This window comes from Theropithecus gelada, chromosome 7a, assembly GCF_003255815.1.
Source record: "Theropithecus gelada isolate Dixy chromosome 7a, Tgel_1.0, whole genome shotgun sequence".
In the NCBI taxonomy this organism is placed as follows: Eukaryota; Metazoa; Chordata; class Mammalia; order Primates; family Cercopithecidae; genus Theropithecus; species Theropithecus gelada.
The window spans coordinates 47348516-47371646 of record NC_037674.1 but is presented as its reverse complement, the minus strand read 5'-3'; the positions used below and the strand labels follow the sequence as shown (position 1 = coordinate 47371646).

The 23131-nt window shown below is 42.4% G+C and overlaps 1 protein-coding gene across 1 annotated transcript in view; it reads right to left on the bottom strand.

The window, feature by feature from the left end:
* Positions 1 to 23131, bottom strand: part of THSD4 (thrombospondin type 1 domain containing 4) — a 642120-nt gene that overhangs the window by 10893 nt on the left and 608096 nt on the right. The window contains exons 9-11 of the mRNA XM_025389817.1: positions 12597 to 12770; positions 5470 to 5649; positions 1198 to 1342 (exon numbers count right to left, since the gene is read on the bottom strand). Of these exons, the coding sequence (XP_025245602.1) occupies positions 1198 to 1342; positions 5470 to 5649; positions 12597 to 12770 (499 nt within the window). The remainder of the gene's footprint in view (positions 1 to 1197; positions 1343 to 5469; positions 5650 to 12596; positions 12771 to 23131) is intronic.

The following is a 23131-nucleotide window of genomic DNA, read 5'->3' as shown; positions in this document are numbered from 1 at the left end:
AACTTGTTAATTTTCTTCTTATGGAATTTATGGCTTTTTGATAGCTACTGGGAATGGTCATCCTTATAACTTTAGTCATGCGTCATTGATGGGACATAGGAAGCTTTTGATTATAAAGCATCTATGCCGTCATTGACACATCCTCCCTGGGATAGGAAGGATGTTAGGTCAGTATACTAAAACCTTCAATTTGGTCCACAGCAGGAGGAATCTACCCCATGAAAGCTTATTGATATATTAATACATTTCCTTTGATGTTATTGTGAAGACAGAAAAGTAAATACGTTCTTAGGAGACTGTGAAGAAGCCTACTGAAGGGGCTCGGTGCACCTCCATCCTGAAACCAGCGCTGACTACACCTGGGGATGCATTCTGAGTAGATTTCAGATGGGATTTTAGGGCATCCAGTATGCCTCTGGAGATGCATCTTCACCCACCTCACACTTCCTATCTGCCCAATCTATGTGCGAGGTGCCTTCTTTGGTTTTCTGGGTGTACTTGCGCTCCCCTGCTGGGATGGGCACCTTCCTCGTGAACCGCAGCCCGTGAGAGGGCCTCACCTCCCTAACGCTCTCCAGTGCTTTCCTCCAGGGAACTGGCCCCTATTTCAAGGGTGCAGGTTGGGGTCTTCTGAATTGCAACACTGTTGTTCTTTGCAGGACTCTGACCATTGTGCGGCCTAGATCTTCCTGCTGTCACTCCCCCTCCTTGAGTCTGGTCACTGCATCTCTCTGGACTCAGCTTGCACTACGCCCCTCTGAGAGATGGTCAGACCCTCCATCACTGTCTCTACCAATTCTTGGTCTCCTCCCCTTCCTCCTTTTTCTGCCAACTCCCTGCTAAGTTCCCAGAATCTCCCCACATGGTCCAGCCTACACTGGTCTGCACCTACAATTAAAAGTTGACATTTTACTACTTTGACCTTAAGGATGATAGAGCCAAATCTTTGAAGGCGTTACCATTTTAATCAATCCACACTGAAGTGTATCTCTTGGTGGGTGGCTTAGACAGCCATCCACGCTATGAATGATCATCTTAAACTATGAAACTCATACCAAAAGCACTTTGACCCTCTGAACGCCACGATTGTGTGCAAAGTCACAGAAAGCCTAGAAGAGGCTTGTTATTGTCACACCAGAGAATTTGACAAGCTTAAAAAACACAAACCTTTCCCCCACAATTGAAATCTCTACTTACCAACTTCAGGGACACAGTCCTGAGGGTTACAAGATTCTCTTTCCTCTGGTTTCAACTGAGGGTCACAGAGGTTACTTAGAGTCATGTCATCTGACAGACACCGCACTTCCCGGACCCGAAAGCCACCCTGGCAGCTCTTGGAACACTGCATGGGAACAAAGGGAAAAGGTCAGATTTTTGGGCAGACTAATAGCTCATTACACTGGAGAAAGACAACACTGGAAAATCTCAAACATTTCCAAAAGGAGATAGAATATGAAAACAAACTCCCATGTACTTATCAATCAGCTTCAACAATCAACAACTCATGCCAGGTGTGTCCCATCCATATCCCCAGCCCTCCTGCTCCTCCCACTATTTTGAAGCAAATCTAGACATCTGATCACTCTTCCATATAATTCAGGCTGCAGCTCTAAAAGACAAGAACTCTTAACAATTACCACAATATCATTATTCTACCTAGAAATTACAATACTTTCTTATTCTCTTCAATATAGACTCACTGTTCCTACTTCCACTTATCTTGTGAATCCTATAGATTTTTATTCTTATTTTTATTTTTTGAGATGGAGTCTTGCTCTGTCGCCCAGGCTGGAGTGCAGTGGCATGATCTCAGCTCACTGCAACCTCCGCCTCCCAGGTTCAAGCGATTCTCCTGCCTCAGCACGCCCAGTAGCTGGGATTACAGGCATGTGCCATCACGCCTGGCTAATTTTTGTATTTTTAGTAGAGATGGGGTTTCGCCATGTTGCCCAGGCTGGTCTTAAGCTCCGGACTTCAGGTGATTCACCTGCCTTAGCCTCCCAAAGTGCTGGGATTACAGGCGTGAGCCAATGCGACCAGCCAAGATTTTTTAATACAGATTTTTTTTCCTTTAAAAATCAGGATCTGCATCAGGTCTGCAAGTTGCAATTGGTCAATATGTCTTGGACTCTTTCAATCCATAGGTTTCTCTTCCAGTGAATTTTTCCTCCTTGCACTTAAAAAGCTTTTGGTTGCAGTGGGGTGGGGTGGAACTGAGTCATTTGTTCTGAGGTTTCCCATAGTCTGGATTTTGCTGACTGTGCTCCCATGATGTAGTTCGTGTTCCTCTATGCTCTATATTTCCTGAACACTGGAAGCTGGACCTAAAAGAGGCCTTAATAGGTGCAGGGTATTTGTGTGTGTGTGTGTGTGTGTGTGTGTGTGTGACTACTTCCCAGGGGCTGCCTCTCTTTTGGAGATGTTAGTGGTCACTGATGTGCAATGCTCAGATCCATTAGTTTATTGGGGGTCTGGAATTCTAATTCTAATTCTATCATTTTGCCTTTTATTAGCTGGAAATCTTTCATAAAGAATCCTTCCCTCAGCACCTTTACTCTTTGGTTACCCAGTGGTATGTTGTTTAAGAAATAGAGTATAAACACTTGAATCTTTCCCTTCATTTACCGGTTTTCATAATAGTAAGTTGGTTCCCTAACATCCTATAATGATGACCTATTAGTTTTTGAAAGTATTATAAACTTATTGTAAATGGATAGATTTAAACACATATAATGTGTTTCATCCAATCTAGGGTACTCTTCTTCTTACCGATGCTCACTGGCTCACAGGAGCCTCTACAAGTTGACTCTGGGATGCTTTGGACATGAGCTCCGGTGTGTTTACGAACTTCCTTGCTGTCTGCTAGGAAAGGATATCCCAACTTAACTTACATATATGCTGCCTCAGGTCTGGAAGCAGCCACCCCTCTGAATCTCTAGGTTGGTCACTGATTCTAGACTCTCTCAGTGGGTGAAATTAGAAAAGAGTTTTAGAAAGATAACTTAATTTCTAAGTTTATACTGACACTTCCAATTCAAATTAAGGACAACAGGCTTTTTATTGAGGCCTTAAGTCGTACAATATCTATCTTGTATCTGTATCTACTTTCTCCTAAGTTGAACATCCTACTTCTCAAGGATATTGGGGCTAAAGAAATTATACTATCATCTAATTACTCATTTACCTTCTCACACATTATATGCCCAATCATCATATCCAGTACAATACTATCACCAAGAATAGGATAATTGCAAACAGTGTGAACATTTTTCTGCAGTAATTTTTTTAGGGATAGAATGTCAAACTACTATGTATTAAAGTTACTTGCAATAGTGCTGATGCCACCAACTGGAAACATATTTAGATTAATTTGTTTCATTGTATTTTCAGTTCTGGGGGATTGCTTTTTAAAAATTTAATTTTCCTTTATAATTATCTAAAATATTTACTTAATTCCAAACTCAAATTTGTAAAACAAGTTACATTCAAAGAAGTCTAGCTTTCATCAGTGTTTGCTATTATAGTAACCATTGACTTCATATTTTCTAAATTTGCATCTAAAAATTTCCCTTTTTGTGGCATACAGACCTATCAGTTTTGACAAATTCATACAGTTGTGTATCTCGATTGCAAACAAGACATGAAATCGTTTCATTGCAGACAAAAAATTCCCGTGCTGCCCAGATTGCACAGATGTGGTCAGTCCATCCTCCAGCAGGCACTGATTTGGCCTCTGTCTCTGTAGCTTCTCCTTTTACAGAATATTACATAGATGGACTCACACAACATGTAGTTTTTGGAACCTGGCTTTTTTTTACTTAGCAAAATGCACTGGAAGTTCATCTATATTTTTGTTGCTGAGTTTTTGGTTCCACTGTGTGGATGCACCATGGTTTGTCCGTTCACCTGTTGATGGACATTTGGGTTGTTTCCAGCAGGTGTTTTTGGAATTTGTCTCCTTTGACTTGGCTCTTTGTAGACTCTCCAAATCAGATGACAAAAGAAAACTGCGATCTATTATTGTATCTTCAAGCCTTGGTCAACATCAAAATAACTAAATTCCACTTCCCAGAAGTTGACAGAACACCGTTTCAACCCACCTTCTTTGTTCCCATCTGCCTCTGAGGTGTGGTTTGCTACACAGCCAAAGGGCTGTTATCACTGGAGCAGACAGACACTTTTGAAAATGGAATTCTCAACTTTTATTCATATATTTTCTAAGCAAAATTCCCTTTTATCACCCTTGGATCATTGCGAGAAAGGCTCTGGCCCCCCTACTCTGGGCTCACTACAGCCTCTGCTTGAAGATCTTCAGTGATGAGAAGCAGAATGACCTTCCCCCACTTCCCACCCTGACCCACAGAACTATGCCAGTGGTCACCTGGGATGGGGCCATCAGGAGGTTTTCTGGTCACCTGCAATGATGGTGAGGAGGTTTTCTGTTTTAGGAAGTTTCTTGAAAATGTACTCTTCAACTTGAAAAACATGAATCTTATCACTATATCCAGCCTTTCCCCTTTCATTTCTTAATGACTTATTTCTGTATTTATCAATCTCTCTCTTTCTTCACTTACACACTATTTCCCTCCTTACAGAAAGGATTTCAAATGACTTGAGAAAGACTTAGAGGGTCACAAGATTTTTAAAAAGTGAGAAAACTAGGACTAAAGGAAGATAAAAGTAGGAAAAAGAAAGCGAAGCCACAGGAATATTAGCACACAAAATCTACTTTGCAGGATCTGGTATACTCTCTCTTTGAGGTGAGGCATAATTTTGGCTTTGAGCTTCCTTGTAGCCAGTTCAAACAGAAAACAGAATCAGTCCCACAATCCATAATCCAAAATGTCTATAGGATTTTTAAAAACTGTACACACACACACACACACACACACACACACGTAGTAATTAAAAAAAAAAATTTTTTTAGAGATGGGTTCTTGCTAGTTGCCCTGGCTGGTTTCAAACCCCTAGCCTCAAATGATCTTCCCACCTTGGCCTCCCAAAGGTGGTTCATTACAGGCGTGAACCACCACGCCTGGCATCAGATGTAGTACTTTTAACAGCACCCTTGAATCCTCAATCCTCTACGGCAGCATTTCTCAAAATGCAGTCTAAAGACAACTCCATCCAACACACCTTAGGAACTTGCTAAAAATGCCAATCCTCGGCCAGGGTTGGCCCAGAGTTGGTCTTGTCAAACAAGATCCCCAGATCTCACACCGAAGTGTAAGAGTCACTGTTTCTACAATTTAGAAACCAAGATCATCTAGGTCTCAGGCCTCACCCACCACGGGGAGCACCTCCACCAAGGGTGGCTCACAGGGTACCCCAGCAGCCACCACCTAAGGTAGCTTGCTGTAGGGAATCTCTTTCAGGGCTGAACCCAGTGCCTGGCCCAGAGGGGTCTATAGGAATTCAGATGGGGGACAGTGTGCCAATGCAACCTCCATCAAGGGCACCACGACTTACCATGCTCCATTCGGTGCTAAACCATTTGGCTCCGCAAGGCTTGAGGTGGCAGGATTGCTGGCTGGGGGGTTTTTCCAGGAAAGAACATTCAGAGGGGTCCAACACTTCAAAGGTGTCTGCATTCTTTCTAACACAAATCACCTCCCTCTGTTGTGTCCCACTCCCACACTCGATGGAACACTGCAGAAAGAAGCAGAGAAAGATGAGCGTCACATGATGGAAAGGGGGCGGCAGCTACTGTCCATCAAGGGATGCTTACGATGGGCACCATCAATTCTACCACCAACTCTGGGAGGAAGAACCCATGAGATCTTGGAAATGTTTCTGGAGGAGAAGTGGCATATGGATTGCAATTTCCTAACAGTTCTGTCTCCAAATGCAGACTAGGTGCCCTGATTGTCATACCTGGAGGATGCTGGTCACTAAGATCTTATTGTCTTCTGTGCTGAGAGGGAAGTAGTTTACCATAAACTCTCCTGCAGGAACACACCAGCCAGGTCATTTGGTTGTTTCTGTCCCGTAGACTCTGACACTTCTCACAGGAGGTAAGACAATGAACTGACATTCTTATCTGTTATTTTCTTAGGAGGTGGATACTGTGACTGAATGAACTCCTAGACTCTGCACACCTGTGAACACCCAAAGCTGAGAAGAAGACCTAAGGCTTGGGAAAATGTACCCTATGGTCAACCTTCCCGTTCCAACAGGGCAGCCAGCGGGAACTGTAACAGAGCCCAATCTTCTTGTTTCCTAATGTGATGCTGAAATCTGCAACATGGAGTAGTGACCCCACAAAGAAGCCAGGCAATTCCATATGTTGGTGCATTTCATTCGCTTATGGAAATAAAATGCATATAACTGTTTGCTCATAAATTATCCCATTTAGTATCTATTACTTTGCAAAAGGTTTTTTTTTTTTTGTTTTGTTTTGTTTTGTTTTTTTTTGCTCATGTTTGGTTTACTCAATACTTTTGTTTTCTGAGACAAGGTCTCACTCTGTCACCCAGGCTGGAGTGCAGTGGTGTGATCATGGCTCACTGCAGCCTCAACCTCCTGAGCTCAAGTGGTCCTCTCACTCAACCTCCAGAGTCGCTGGGACCACAGGTGTGCACCATCTTGTCCAGTTCTTTTTTTTTTTTGAGACAGGATCTCACTCTGTCACCAAGGCTGGAGTGCAGTGGAGTGATCTTGGCTCACTGCAATCTCCACTTCCCAGACTCAAGTGATCGTCCCACCTCAGCCTCCAGAGTAGCTGGGAATACAGGCACATGTCACCATGCCTGGCTAATTTTTATATTTTTTGTAGAGATGGGGTTTTTCCATGTTGCCCAGGCTGGTCTTTGAACTCCTGAACCCAAACGATCTGCCTGCCTTGGCCTCTCAAAGTGCTGGGATTACAGGCATGAGCCACCACACCAGGCCTTGCCTGACTAACTAAAAAAAATTTTTTTTAGAGACAGGGGCTGGGCATGGTAGCTCACTCCTATAATCCTAGCACTTTGGGAGGCCAGGGTGGTTGAATCACCTGGGGTCAGGAGGCAGAGGCAAGATAATCGCTGGAACCTGGGAGGCAGAGGTTGCAGTGAGCCAAGGTTGTGCCACTGCACTCTAGCATGGGTGACAGAGCAAGACTCCGTCTCAAAAAAAAAAAAAAAATTGTTTTTAGAGATGGGGTCTCATTATGTTGCCCAGGCTGGTTCTTGAACTCCTGGCCTCAACCAATCCTCCTGCCTTGGCCTCCCATCGTTCTGGGATTACAGGCATGAGCCACTGTACCCAGCCTCTTAATACTTTTTGATTTAAAGTTGTAAAGCTGTGGTCTATGTGCTTTTATCGACTTTAAAGAATCTACTACCTTTATAAGAAGCCTGCAACAATGTCTGCAGTTCAAACTCTAAATATTAGCTTTGCTGTCCATAGGCAGCCACACAATCAAATAAAAATAGGCAGAAAGAAAAACCCCTATCTATGGAAAAAAAATCACAAAACCCCCAAACCAAACAAATGATGAATTAGTCACACAAGGCATGAATTAGCAGAGGCCATCAGTTTCTGCTTTGTCTATGCCTTCTTTTTTGCCATCTTCGTAGCATTCAAAAAACTGTAAGTTTTTTTATTTAAAAAAAAAATATATTTTTTGAGATGGAATCTTGCTCTGTTGCCCAGGCTAGAGTACAGTGGTGCGATCTTGGCTCACTGCAACCTCTGCCTCCCAGGTTCAAGCCTCAGCCTCCTAAGTAGTTGGGGCTACGGGTGCGAGCCCCTATACCTGGCTAGTTTTTGTATTTTTAGTAGAGACAGGGTTTCGTCATATTGGCCAGGGTGGTCTCGAACTCCTGACCTCCAGTGATCTGTCTGCCTTGGCCTCCCAAAGGGCTGGGATTACAGGCGTGAGCCGCCGTAACCAGCCAAAAAAAAAACCAAAAACTGTAAGATTTCCTACTCTTCCTACTCTCCTATTTTCCTCCATGTTAGTTTATGATTTGGAGTGTATTTGTGTCTTGGCCTTTTCTTTTTCTATACATGTCCTTTTCCTTTCTATTCGTGTCTTGTCCTTTTCTCAAGTGCTGCAGGCATTGGAAGAACTGAAGGCAGGAGAAGAGCCACAAACTGCAGCAGGCAAAGGTCTGGCCTCTCCCGCAGGAGGAATGAGGATGGGGCAGGGATGGGCGGCAGGGGTGGAACACTAGGCTGAAGTCAGGAGACATGGAAACTAGAGTCTAGACAGTGTCACTAAGTAGTTCTGTGTCTGTGGCCAAGACATTGCCCTTTCCCTGGTCGCTGTGGTCTTATCTGAAAAGCGAAAGTGAGGGGTTTGGGAACATGATCCGAAAGACCCCTCAATGCTATGAGATCCTACATCTGTACTAAGTGTGTGGCAGAACAGAAGACTGCACACTTTGATCAAAACCTGTCGTTATCTTCTGCTATTTTTGGCAAGTCCTTGAAGAGATTGTGTACTTAAGGGAGAATGAGCACGTCTCAGTCTTCTCTTACTGTAAATGCTCAGAAATGGCAGAATATGTGTGTCTGGAAAGTGAATGAATGTATTTATGTGCATCTGTATCTGTGTATGTGTGTGTACTCGCACATGAGACAGCATTTGAAGACAAGAAAGGGCAATCAGCCTTGGTGGACCAGAAATTATGGGGAATCTTTGAATGCTGAAAGATAGATGAGATCAAATTGAAGAAGGAAACTATAGTCCAAATGTACACAGAGGAAGAGTTCTAGCAAAGATCATGTGCTTCATTCTGTATTGGTGGTAGATGGAGATCAGGATGGAAGTCTCAGGACAATGAGTGATTAGCTGAGTTACTGGCCAAGAGCAGCCAGGGTGGCCTGACTGTGCCAAGGAAGAGGAAGCAGTGAGTCACCTGCCAGAAGCATTCATGTCAAAGTGCAAAATGAAGTCATTTTCAGGTATTCGAGGGCTCAAAAACCTTACCACTTACAAATCCTATTTGAAAGACTTTCTGGGTTATAGTCTTTAGCAAAATAAAAAGAACCAGGAAGAAGACATAGGATATAAAAGGAGATGCTGGCAGAGACACCAATAAAAGCTGTTATTACTAATGGATGCCAGGTGTCTTTTAGGGATGATAACAATGTGTTGGAATTGGTTGTACAACTTTGTGAATTTACTAAAAACCAATGAATTGTATATTTTTAAAGGTTATGGTATGTGAATTATATTTCAATAAAAAAGAATCTTTGAGGGGAAAGGAGAAAGCTATTTTAAAATTTAAATCTATATTTTCTATAAAATTAACATTAATCTGGAGCTAGATCCAGATAATATCAACATATTTTTGGAGATATTGTAGATCGAGAGAGAGAGTGGAGGTAAATAAAAGGGGAAAGCTTCTATTTTCTTTTAGGAGAGATGTGGTTTCTGATAACTTGACATTAATGGATACATAAAAGTTAAAATTCTGTGCTAAAAATTTGAATGTTATCACAGAAGATATACCACTAGAAGATTTATGACTTCCAAAATGTTGGAGGGGAAAAAATGGAATTAAGAAAACCTGACTAGTAACAAACATGTTGAAAGGAAAGAGGAAAGAAGCAAGAAAGCATGACAACAGAAAACACAAAATAAGATGGTAGCGAAAAGTCCAAACATGTAAGTGATTACAATAAATATAAATGGTTAAAATTTAACTCTTAAAACACAGAGGTCTATAGATTGGGTAAAAATAAAGACAAAAATAGTCCTCCATATGAAAGACATACCTTAAAAATACATAAAAAGTTTGAAAATTAAGAAATTGATGAAGATATATCAGGTGAAAATAAAAAATGAGAAACAAGATGGAGGAATTCAAATAGCACACAAAATATAATCCACAGAGAAAAGCATACATGACACAAAGTAATATTTAATAGGGATAAATGCTTTCAGTGAGAAGTGATGGCAATTATGCATGTTTCTGTACCTAAAGAATTCCTGCAGTTGCACTTTGGTGGATCATTGATTCGTGAAAAGATGAGAATAAAAATATCTATTGCAATAAATGCAATCAATAAATGCAATCCAGACCCAGAGGCAGACAAAATGGCTGCTCCTGAAGACTAGAAACTGTGACAGATCTCAGAACTAAGACAGTCTAAAGTTGCAGTAAACTCAGAATTGATAGAGAAGAAAGGAAATAATTCTGGGCATAAATAATAGACTTGGTAGACTCTTATGAGTAAGAGTTGGGCTACTGTGCCACCAGAGTAGAAAAAGACTCCCTAAGCTTGATATACTCCTAGTTTCCAGGGATCTGGGAAGCAGCAGAAATGGAATATATGCCTTTCTTGGTGGAGTCAGAAAGACTCTAAAGCCAGAAACTCCTTGGTCTCTGCCTCTCCGTGGACTTATGTCTCATTTTCTCAGACTGGCTTTTTGCACAAGCCTCAGTAGGGCCACTGCCAGCACTTGAGCTCACAACCTCCTAGTGAGTCTCTTTCCTAAAACACAAATGAAAAGTCCCCGGGAAGGATTCTGTTTGGCTCAGCTTGGGTCACATGTCCACCTGTTGGGTCACATGTCTACCGCTGGATTAATCACTGTGACCAGGTTGGTGGGGTATTCGAAATGCCAACTTTAATTCAACCCATATGGTTGGAAGGAACATTTATTTTTATATTCTGAAGTCAGTTAATGTTTAAAACTTACCTTTCAAGAAATAAGCATGCTCTTATTTAATTTTCTTTGGGGAGTCACATTCCTAGGGCAGGGAGTTTCTATCAGGCCCTGATATCCTTATAAATCCAGAACCAAAACCTTGGCCACATTAAATTGTATCTTGACCCTTTTGGACAACAGGGCAACCAATCCTTTGTTTCTAATCTTAGCAGAAATAAAGGTTGTCTTTGCCAAGGTTCATACAACTCTTAGTTCTTTGAGCTTATGTATAAATCAATAGGAGGCCACAAGAAAAAAGGCCCTGAATCCTGCTCCCTTCTCTTCTAAGAATGGTAGACATATGAGTTCAATTGTACTGCTTATTTCACATGTGTGACTATAATGATCTGATATGATTTCACACATCTATGGATATTTGGTATAATTGGTGTCCCATATGTAGTCACTGCTGAATTATCTTTGGGGTTTAGGTCCTATGTATTTTACTACCAGTAATGAGATAGCAATTGCTGGCAGAAAAAATAAACATAGAGCAATGGGAACTAATATTTATTAGGTATTTCTCATATCCCAAGCAATAGATAACTCTCTTTATGTATAGCATCTTACGAAAACCTCATAATGACCTTAGGAGGCTGGTATTATTATCTTCATATTCAGATGAGGAAACAGGCTCAGATAGGTTAAATCACTCACCTAGAGCCAGAAAACTAATGAGAAGTCAAGCTGGGATCAGTTAGCAAATGTGTCTAACTTTGATATTCACCAGAGTAGCACTGGAAGTACTTGAATTCTTTCTGAATTCTCTATATTTTAAGAAACATTAAAGGGAATTTTGAAAAGAAAAACATTTCCCTATGCTTTTTGCATAAAAACCCTATGTTGAAGTGGGAGAGATGATAGCGTTTGGATATCTTCACATTCTATTTCTCACTTGCCATTACGCCATATGCATTTTCACATCTTCCTAATGATCACTGTCATTGTCACCTTATATTTTACTGAGTTATGATATGCCATAATATCTGTAACCATCCTGCTGTCATGAACATCTCTGCTGAAAAACTTTTTTTTTTCTATTGTTAATTATTTCCTTAAAATGAAACCCCAGGAGTGGGGTGACTGGGTTAAGGCAAATGAACATTTTTATGGTTCTTGACTTTTATTGCCAAATTGCTTTCCAAAGGGCTTGTATCAGTTTACAAGGACAAGGCAGCGCATTTTTTTCCAAGGTCGGTTTTTAAAGCTACTTAAAAGAAATAAAATTCTATATGGAGCCAGAGGTCTTGATAATGTGTAAATCATGATCATAAGCCAAACAGTCCTTGGAGAACTAGCCAGCCCTGGGAGCCAAATGCTAAGTGGCCCAAGAACTCCAATACTGATGGTAATCAAGACAAGGCAGTCATTTCCACATTTTCTTTGTGGGGTTCATGTTCAATTTTGGAAGAGTGAGGGAAAATGTAATTCTTCAATTATTAAAGTATTCAGTATTATTTATTCTTCCTAATGAACAATTCCAACTTTTAAAATTTCTGCTTCTGACACTGTCAGAAACGGAAAAAGCTGGCTTTAGTAACAGGAATAATAATAGAAGCAGCCAGCATTTCTTGTGTGTCAGGCACTGTGCTACATACTTTTTGTACATAATTTCATTTCTTCTAAAAATAACCTCATAAGGTACCATCATTGCCAGCATTTTATAGATGAGGAAAGCATGCTAGGCCATAAGCTCCCTGAGGGCAGGGATATTTGTGTTGCTCACTGATGTAGCCTAAGTACTTAGATGAGCACACAGTAGGTGCTCAATGAATACTGTTGACCGACTGAGGCTCCAGAAATATAAATAGCTTCTCCAGGGTCACAGGTAGACAGTGGCACAGCTGGGATTCAAAGTTGGGACACCTGACACAAAGTCCTGGTTCCTAATCCCTCTGGTATCCTGCCTTTTGCCTGGCACAGGCAGACGTACCCAGTTCTGGCCACTCACCTGACTCCAGCTCCCGGCAAACCACTCCACCTTGCCTGTGCAGGGTCCGTTGTCACATGGGGTGGCCTCTGCCGGTCGGTTGTTCCCACAGCCCTCCAGGGGCAGGCTGCTGACATGGTTGGTCATGCACACCACCGAGCGTGTCCGCACTCCGGCCCCACACTCCGCTGAGCACTGTGAGACAGGGGGAAGGGCACATTAGTGGGGAGGCCCTGGCAGCTGCTGAAGCCACTTTCAAATGATGGAAAGGAGGATGGAATGCTTCATTTTCCTGCCATCTGTTTCCCCTAGAAATATCTGACAGCTTCTCGTGCATAGCCTACTCCATTACGAGATATCAGTATGACAACTCCCTGTCTTAGATTTTCTGGGTTGGGCTTCATTCCAAATTCCAAATATCCAATCTCGCCACTGCAATTAATACACTTATACTTGTTAGACTATCCTTCCCAGCTTTTGCTTTCAAAAATATATTCAGCTTGGCTGGGTACAGTGGCTCACGCCTGTAGTACCAGAGCTTTGGGAGGCTGAAGTGGGAGGATTGCCTGAGCTCAGGAATTTGAGACCAGCCTGGACAGCACAGTAAGACTGTCTCTACAAAAATTCAAAAAATTGGCCAGGAGCAGTAGGTGTGCACCTGTAGTCCCAACTACTCAGGAGGCTGAGGCAGGAGGATCGCTTGAGCCCAGGAGTTTGAGGCTACACTGAGCTATGACTGCACCACTGCACTCCAGCCTGGGCAACAGAGTGAGAAGACCCTGTCTCTAAAAATAAAAATAAAAATAAAAATATATTCAGCTGAAGAAGAATGAGTACATGAAAACCTGGGCACATTTCTACCTGCTAGTAGCCAAGTCTGGGCTGGGAAAAGAGGGGGACTTGAGTCTGTCACCTCAATATTGCTGCCTGATATTAAGGTAAATTGTTTTAGTCCCTGAAGGCCACAGCTATGAGAGGATTGGGAAACAGCTTGGTATAGAGGGAGAGCTTGGATTTGGAACTAGGTGCATCAGTGTTGATATCCTCACTAGCTATGCGGCCTGGAGCAAGTGACCCAGCCCCTCCTACCTTTGGCATGCTCATCTAGACAACTGGCATAGAAACACATTTCTGGCAGGGCTATGGAGACTGTATAATATGCTTTGCAGGCAGGGGGTGCTCAATAAATGGTATAAGGGGCTTCAACTCCTACATTCCCACTCCAAGATAGAGAAACAAAGCCTCATAGGGATAAAATCTTCACTTACAGCCAAATAATTATTAGTGATTTTTCTACTACAATCACACAGTCCTCTCCTAGGAGACAGTGAAAACATTCCTGGGTCATAGCCCAAAGCTCTTAGAGCATTTTCCATCTGTCTTGACATACTTTGGAATGTGCCCTTATTTTGGTTCTCATCTTATCTTGTCTTTTCTTTTTTTCAAGACAGGTCTCGCTTTGTCACCCAGATAAGATTGCATCACCCAGGTGGCGTGATATCAGCTCACTGCAGTCTCGACCTCTTGGGGTCAAGCGATCCTCCCACCTCAGCCTCCTGAGTAGCTCCAGGTGCTCACCACCACGTCCAGCTAATTTTTGTGTTTTTTGTAGAGATGGGATTTTGTCACGTTGCCCAGGCTGGTCTCGAACTTCTGAGCGCAAGATCCGCCTGCCTCGGCCTCCCAAAGTGCTGGGATTGCAGGCATGTGCCACCACACCTAAACTTCATCTTATCTTTTCAAACATTTTTTGGGCATCCTCAGCTGGGTGTCCTACGGGTATCTTGAATCCAGCATGTACACCTTCGCCACTGTTACCATTCCTCCTCTTATTTTTCTGATTTGCTTTCAAGTTTCTACCTGGATTTGAAAGTTGACTGTTCTCCTAACCTCTTGCTTCCAACATCTAGACAATCATTAGGTCTCACAGACTCTAGTTCTGCCACATTTCTCTAATCCGTCTTGTCCCTTTCCACCCATGGTTCCCAGCACAGTTTACTTTCTTACCCTGGACTGTGGCTGTAGCTTCGTGCTCAACCTCACCAGCTTTTCCAATGCATTGGGTTGCCAGGTGTTGAGAACTCCATGCTAAAAATTCCCTCTGAAGTCATCCCATTCCTAACAGAAGTCACATACGGACTTCCCAACTAGCATTAAGGGTTTTCTATACTATGGCCCTAATTGACCCAATTCTTCTAGACTAATTTCCCATTATCCTATCCCACATACCTCCTGCTGGACAGACTCAGAGTGGCTGCTATTCCCTGATCACATAAAAGGCTAACAGAGTCCTTGCCCCTGCCATTCCCTCCACCCAGCATGTTCTTTCCCTTCACTGGACAGATCAGAAGCCTTTAAGGTTCAGCTCAAATACCATCTCCTCCGTGAAAACTATCTTGACTGCCCAATTTAAGATGTTCTTTCTAGTCTTGGAATTCTCATGGCACTCTATGTGCTGCTTCCTGCCTTTGTATTATGGTTATTTGTGTCCTGTCTTTTTTTTTTTTTTTTTTTTTTTTGTCTTTGCTGAAGTAGGCTTGGTGAGAGCAGGAACTAATGAATCATCTCTAATTCTTTCTCAGGTCAGTGTCTTACTCATGAGTAAATCCATGAATATCAGTTGCATATAGACTTGGGCCCTGCCTTGTTCATCTATTAGCACTTTCCAATCCTAGACGTGGCCCTTTAGCACATGACCAAAGCCCTTTCTAAGGGTTTCTGGGTCTTTTCTTAAAAACAGAGTCAATGTTTGAGTTCTACCCATATTATTTTAGAAAATAAAGCAATAGAATTTTAAATAAAAATGGAGAAAAGGGAAAAACAATCCTTACAACCTTATTTCCTTATCAAAATTTCCACTTTCATTTTTGTATGCTGCCATCTAGTCTTGTAAAATCACATGTTAGTATGAGTGATCAAACATTTACCTTTCCACTGCTAAGCTGGGCCTGACCCCTCAGGGAAGAAACTCCCTCTGGAGCAAAGGGCTTGAAGGTGATCAGAACATGCCACCCCAAAATGTGTTGCTTTGGCATATTGAGTATTTTGAGCTGAAGGCTATTGAGAAATAGCAGATGCAGGAAGAGCTCTCTGCCTTCCCCCTTTCTGCCTAAAAACCAGTGCATAAAATTCCCACGAGAAAGGTGCCCTCCCAGCACTAGGAAGAAGAGAACATTCTCGTCATTGGAGAGGGGAGTTGACTCCAAGATGAGTCTGCAAAAATAAACTTTAATAAAATAACCCTTGTCTTCTGTCAGTTTCCCCCATATTTTTCTTAGTCAATTTCTCACAATTTACTGTCCCTAGAAGCCCCAGCCCCTTTACTTTTTCTAATCACTTCTCCATAGTTTATCACCCTTTGTTAAAATGGTATATAATCCCTCAAGTCTAATTGCTTCTTTGGGATTGTCACTTCTTTCCTATGAAGCCCCCCATGCCACTATAAAAATATTAACATCAAATAAAATTGGTATGCTTTTTGTCTGTTAATCTTTTGTCAGCTTAATTCACAGACTGCAGCCAGAGAACCTAAGAATGTAGAGGAAACATTTTTCCTTCCCTACAGGTGTGCAGACATTTTCCATGTCCTTTGCTCTATTTAGATTGTTATTAGAAATCTGGGACAATGACTCAGTCCCTTAGCTTAAAATTTGTTACAATAATTGAAATATTCTAGGCTAAAGGATTTGTCTGTTTGTTTGTTTCAGCCATGTATGATCTGGTTTTCTTCCTAACTTTAAAACTCAAGGTATTTAAATATTCTTGTAAAGAATACAAGGTAGGCCACGTGTGGTGGCTCACACCTGTAATCCCAGCACTTTGGGAGGCTACGGTGGGCAGATCACCTGAGGTCAGGAGTTTGAGACCAGCCTCGCCAACATGTTGAAATCCCATCACTACTAAAAATCCAAAAATTAACTGGACATGGTGGTGCACACTTGTGATTCCAGCTACTTGGGAGGCTGAAGCAGAAGAATTGCTTGAACCTGGGAGGTGGAGATTGCAGAGATGCAGTGAGCCAAGATGGCGCCACTGCACTCCGCCTGGGTGACAGAGCGAGACTCTATCTCAAAAAAAAAAAAAAAAAAAAAAAAAAAAAGAAGAATAAAAGGTAAATAGGATTTCAGTTATCTTCATGTTTCCAACCCTTAGACTACTTCTTTCCAGGTAATTTCCATCTGATTAGCTAACTTAATTTTCTGCTTTCAAAACCAAGTAATGCACATGCATCTGGGAAAGTGTCTCCACATCCCCATGTACTTAACTTAAAAGAAGAATGTGAAGGACCATGCCAGTGCCCAATGGGAGGACATCACATGGATGAGGCCTGTAGAGGAGTTTCATTTTATTACAACACCTGCAGTGAAAAGCCCAACAAATGTAAATATGAAAGGAGCTCTCCACACAGAACCTGGCCTAGGAAGCTTTTCAGCAGAAGCAAGGGGAAGAAATCCCTACCAGGGAGTAGGGACTAACCTTCCAGGTGAGGCTCCAAACCACACCCACCCACTGTCCTTAAAGGATGTTCCTAAAAGAAGGACCCAATCTGCTTTGCTAGTCAGAAGAGGACATGACTTGTAATTGAACTTCTGGGCCTGATAAAACACAGAAGCACATGGAATTCCTAAGCAACCCTCTGGTGGGGACTGCCTTCTCACTCCAACAACAGTTAAATCCTAAACTTGGCCCAATTGGCCCCTAAGGGACTATAAGGCTCTAATGACTATTCTTGAACTTCAGCTTTATGCATCATTTCTTGTAATTTAAATGATTCAGTATTTTCTTCCTGGAAAACTTTCTTAGAAATTAGGTGTTACCAAACTAACGCTGGTGGACTTTCTAAAACTGTTTTTTCCTGTTGTGATTGAAAACTGCACATGTGCTTAGACCTATCATTGAATTGTAGAACCGAAAAGTCACGATGCTTACTTCTGATATGGCCCACTCTCAATTAAAAGCAGCTGAAAAGATGTTTTTAAGGTGAGTCATTAAGCCAGAAGAACTTTGTGTCCCTAGAAGTTTAAGAGAAGATTCAGACTGGGGTTACAACCTCAATTCATTTAGGTAAAGATTAATTAATTTTAAATTGGGCAATAAGACACATTCTGTACTCTTAAGTGTTTGCAAACTTTAATTTTCTTTGGTTTCTCCCTCTTGAGCTTATTGAATCAGAGGCTGTGACTCGTTCATGACTGGCATGGAACAGGTGCTCAACACATGTTCATTCCCAGTAATAAAAAATTTCATAGTTCAGACTGAAGCTTAACAAGGCCTTTTTTTACACAAAGCAACTGTTCAAAAGTGGAAGACTGCCATCCGCTGGTCATGCCAGGGGCTGAACATTTTCTAAGACCAACTGGTGGCCCAAAGGCCCCTGGTGACATGGAGCTGAAGAAGAATGAAGCAGCCCAAAGGAAACCCTTCCCACTGTGCCAACCTCATCTAGGTCATAGCTTCAAATATGTTACTGCAGCGGTTACTCAGCAATGTTACAGTTGAAAAAACTGAAGCTCAGTGAGTCACTAGCTGGCTCAGGGTCAAATATGAAATAAGTGGTGGTCATGGAGATGACACCAAAGCCAGGGTACTGGTGTCCCACTCATCTACTCTAAAATAAGCATGAACATTTAGAATTCATCATCTATTCTGAGGGTAGATAAGGCAAAAATTATTTACTTACATCATAGCACCCAACTTGCATGATTTAGAACATCTTTTCCAAAATGAACAAAAGAGTTCCCTGAATAGAATAAAGTGCTCATTCTTTGCTCTATTTATAATTTTAAGCCAAGTTAGATTCAGCAAGAACTTATGTTGAGATACAAAGCAAAATTACTTTAAGGGGAAATCTGCAAGTCATTATTGGAGGGGAAATAAGTAGTGTGGAAATCTTTGGAAAATTGATATGTAGCTTTTTACTGTTCTAAATAAACATGGGAGACACACAGAGGAATGAACCACTGCAGTTATTTTCCCCAGAGTACGTATTGTGCTCTGAACCCACTGCCTTTTCAGAGAGCGGCAAATGTAGAGACATGGAATTTACAAACTAAAGAATCACGGCAACAAAATGACTGTAAAAGCGCTCTCAGTTGCTGCTTGGAAGACTACACTGAAATAATCTTTCTGGAGAACAATTAGCTAAAATGTGTTAAGAGTTCTAAAAGCATTCATAATATTTTCCCATATTTTAACATGATTCCATGTCCCCACTATTTTACAGAGATACGAAAAGGTGCACATAAAGATTAATGCACAAGAACACTTACTGAAGTCTTTTAAAATATTCTTTTTTAAACAGTAAAACATCACCCGTGTATGGAGGCTTATATCTGTAATCCCAGTTACTCAGGAGGCTAAGGTGGGAGGATCACTAGAGCCCACGAGTTCAAGGCTTCAGTGAGCCATGATTGTGCTGCTGCACTCCAGCCTGGGCAACAGAGCAAGACCTGGTCTCTAAAAAATAAAAATAAAAACTAAAAAACCCCAAACATTTAGACATAGGAGATTGTTTCAATCATGTAGTTCTATAGCTTATTATAATAAAAATCACGTTTTAAAGATTTTATGCTTATAATAATTAAGTGAAAAGAGCAGGTGACCAAATTATACATACATTATGATATAAAGATACATTTATATCTTTAAAATATGTATGAGGAGAAAAAGCTATGTAGGTAAAGTATGTATGAGAAGAAAAAAGCTTGAAGTACAGCTTAAAATAATCTCAAATTTTCTTTTAGTGAAGAGGTTTGGAGCATACTTTTCCAAATTTCTCATATTCTTAAAACAATACTGTGTTACTTTATAACCAGAAAAAAATAAACATTATTTAGAAAAAGAATCATTCCAATATAAAAATGAAAGCCCAGCATCATTCTTTTCATCCATTTGCTGATATAGGAAATCCATCACGTTTCCTGAGAACACAAATGAGTTCAGAAACTAAAGCACAAAAGGACTAGTTGAAGAAACTAGGAATTTTTAGCCTGGAGAAAGTGGAATGAGTCCCTTGATGGCTGTAGGGCTGTCCTTTTCTAAAGGACAGTGGGACTTAGTAAGAAACACTTTGGTTCACTGTAAAAGGAGACCTCTCGACACCTTGAGCTGTACAAGAAATAGATGTAATTGTCTGGACACAGAGTGAATTTCTGATCAAGGGTTTGGGCAAGAGCTGTGGCCTATGTCAGGGACTCTGCAGAGGATTCCTCATGCTGGCAAGGAGGCTGAGCTCACAAACACCTTCCCCCACTATGTCTGCAGTGCCACGAGCTAATGTTGGGGATGGGAGGCTTCGAAAATGGGGATACACAGAAGAACTAGGATGAGCTTTCCTGGACTCAGCTTTAGGGCAGAAGCTTGAGTCAGTGGCCAGCAGCACTTACTCTCCATCTGTTTCTCTTTGGTTAGAGCTTCCCAGATGGCCAAATTAGTGTCTGCTCCTGGGACTGGGGGCACAGTCAGATGCTCATCTTGGGAGCTCAGTATTTGCACCAAGGGCTCTCCATCTGGGGCCATCCTGGGGCTAAGGAGCAGGGGCCGCATGCCAGGAGGTGTGGGGAACCCACAAGAAGATGAGTCACTAGGTAAGAATCTCCAGGACCATCTCTGGAGGTGGAGTGAACGCTGCATTTGCAGGCTTGTTCTTTCTCTTTTGCTGGATAACACACCCTATGGAAGTGGATTGTTATGGTGATGAGAGGGACAAAATGAAGAAGGGGCATCTTACACGGTGGAGGGAGAGAAAACCTATGTGAACGCCTCTAGGGGTGGTGTTCAAAATACTCAATAACAGGTGCATGGTGGCCATTGACCGGTCAGAATGGACACTGACCATTCTGACCAGTTGGAGCCAGCCAATGTGGCACTATGGGGCATGTCTGTTGATATCCCCAAACTGTGAAAGGGTCCTTCTTTGAGTCTGAGATACTACGGTTGTTGTTCTCATGATGCTGGGAGTTGGGATGGGTGGGGGCTCATGGGCTGCATCATGTCTCCTAAGATCCAAGAATATGGCTGGGCTCCTCTGTCTTTTTTATGGCCTTGTTACTCAGAGTGTGGTCCCTGGACCAGTGGCCTCAAAGACCCCGGGAACCTATTAGAAATGTAGACTGTGGCCAGGCGCGGTGGCTCATGCCTATAATTCCAGGGCTTCGGGAGGCTGAGGTGGCAGATCACTTGAGCCCAGGAGTTTGAGACCAGCTTGGGCAACACGGTGAAACCACAAACAAATATAAAAAATTAGCCGGGGTGGTGGCGTGCACTTATAGTCCCACCTATGTTGTGGGGAGGTGGGGAGGGGGTGCTGAGATGGGAGGATCGCTTGAGCCCAAGAGGTCGAGGCTGCAGTGAGCCAAGATTGCACCAATGCACCCCAGCCCAGGCAACAGAATGAGACCCTGTCTGAAAAAAAAAAAAAGAAATAAAGAAATGTAGATTCCCTGGCTCCACCCCACACCTGCTGCCTCAGACCTGCACTTCAATGTGGTTCACAGGTAACGTGTACGCATGGGATTCTAGCAAGGGAAGTGGGGCAGAACTAGTGTATCCAAGAGGTAGGCTGCTAACCAAGGTCAGAGATAGCCAATCANTTTTTTTTTGAGACAGGGTCTCAGTCTGTCACCCAGGCTGGAGTGCAGTGGCACCATTATAGCTCACTGTAACCTCGAACTCCTGGGCTCAAGGAATCCTCCTGCCTTGGCCTCCCCAAGTGCTGGGATTACAGGTGTGAGCCATCATGCCTGGCCCCTTATTCCAGTTTTGGTGCTGGGCAAATATTTTTAGCTTAAACTGTGAGCACCAACAATGCCATTCTCCAAGATTCAGGCAACAAGACCTTATATATGCAAGCCCTGATTATCATATACTTTAATCCCATAATCTTTTATGATTTAGGTTTTTTTTTGAGACAGGGTCTCACTCTGTTACTCAGGTTGGAGTGCAGTGGCACGATTTCAGCTCACTGCAGCCTCTGTCTCCTGGGTTTAAACGATTCTCCTGCCTCAGCCCCTTGAGTAGCTGGGATTACAGGCGTGTGCCACCACACCCAGCTAATTTTTTTTTGTTTGTTTTTTAAGACAGAATCTCGCTCTGTCGCCAGGCTGGAGTGTAGTGGCACAATCTTGGCTCACTGCAACCTCCACCTCTTGGGTTCAAGCGATTCTCCTGTCTCACCCTCCCGAGTAGCTGGACTATAGGCGCCACCATGCCCAGCTAATTTTTGTAGTTTTAGTAGAAACAGGGTTTTACCATGTTGGCCAGGATGATCTCGATCTCTTGACCTTGTGATCTGCCTGCCTCGGCCTCCCAAAGTGCTGGGATTACAGGCACAGGGGTAAGCCACTGCACCCAGTCTTTGTTTTTGTATTTTTTAGTAGAGATGGGGTTTCACCATGTTGGCCAGGCTAGTCTCAAACTCCTGACCTCCAGTGATCCGCCTGCCTTGGCATCCCAAAGTGCTGGGATTACAGGTGTGAGCCACTATGCCTGGTCATAATCCTATAATCTTAATGCCCATTGTGATGATGACCCAACCACTTGTTCCTACAACCAAAATAAAGAAGCTGGTTTCCTCACAGCAGACACGTGACAATGATCTAGATGTCTGTTTCCTCCTTTGAGAAATGAAGGTGAAGTTCTTTCTAGTTTCTGGCTGGGAGATAGGTTAGCTAAAAAAATTAAAAAAAAAAAAAAAAAGTTTCTCCTAGCAACAAATCCCAAATTTTATAATGTTTCAGCAGTTCTTGGAAACCACACTAAGTAGCCGAACAAACAATATTGAAGTGGTCAGACATCACTGGCCACCAGTACAATGCCAGCTGGAGGTCGGAAGCCTGGCTTTTTTGCCATTTCTGGTCTAAAATATGAGCTTCCACGGAATTCCACACATGGGCATGAACCCAAATGGGTCTCAGAATGTGTGAGCTAATGTGGATACCCTGAAAATGAAATACAACTCTTCTTATACTGCCTTGGAAGGTTCTGTGAATTTCATCTTTCTTTTCACTAACCTCCAACTGAAATTTAGCATTTAGTTTTATTATGAATGTAGGTAACAACCATAATAGTATGCAGGACTGTGACTCTCTCACCGACAGAAATCACATAGATATTCATGGGACATTACAGAAGTTACTGATATTTTGAAGTATTATTTAAGAACTCATAACTATTTTGAAATTATGATAATTATTAGATCCTCTAGGAGGTCTCCTATTTTAATGTTAAAGAAGCACATGGCTGGGCACAGTGGCTCATGCCTGTAATCCCAGCACTTTGGGAGGCCTAGATGGGTGGATCCTTTAAGCCCAGGAGTTTAAGACCAGCCTGGGCAACACAGGGAGACCTTGTCTCATCTAAAGTAGAACAATTAGCCAGGTGTGGTGGTACACACCTGTGGTCCGAGCTACTTGGGAGGCTGAGGCGAGAGGGTTCCTTGAGCCCAGGAGGTTGAAGCTGCAGTGAGCTGTAATTGCACCACTGCACTCCAGCCTGAGAGTGGGACCCTGTCTCAAACAGAGTGGGACCCTGTTTCAAAAAAAAAAAAAAAAAAAAAA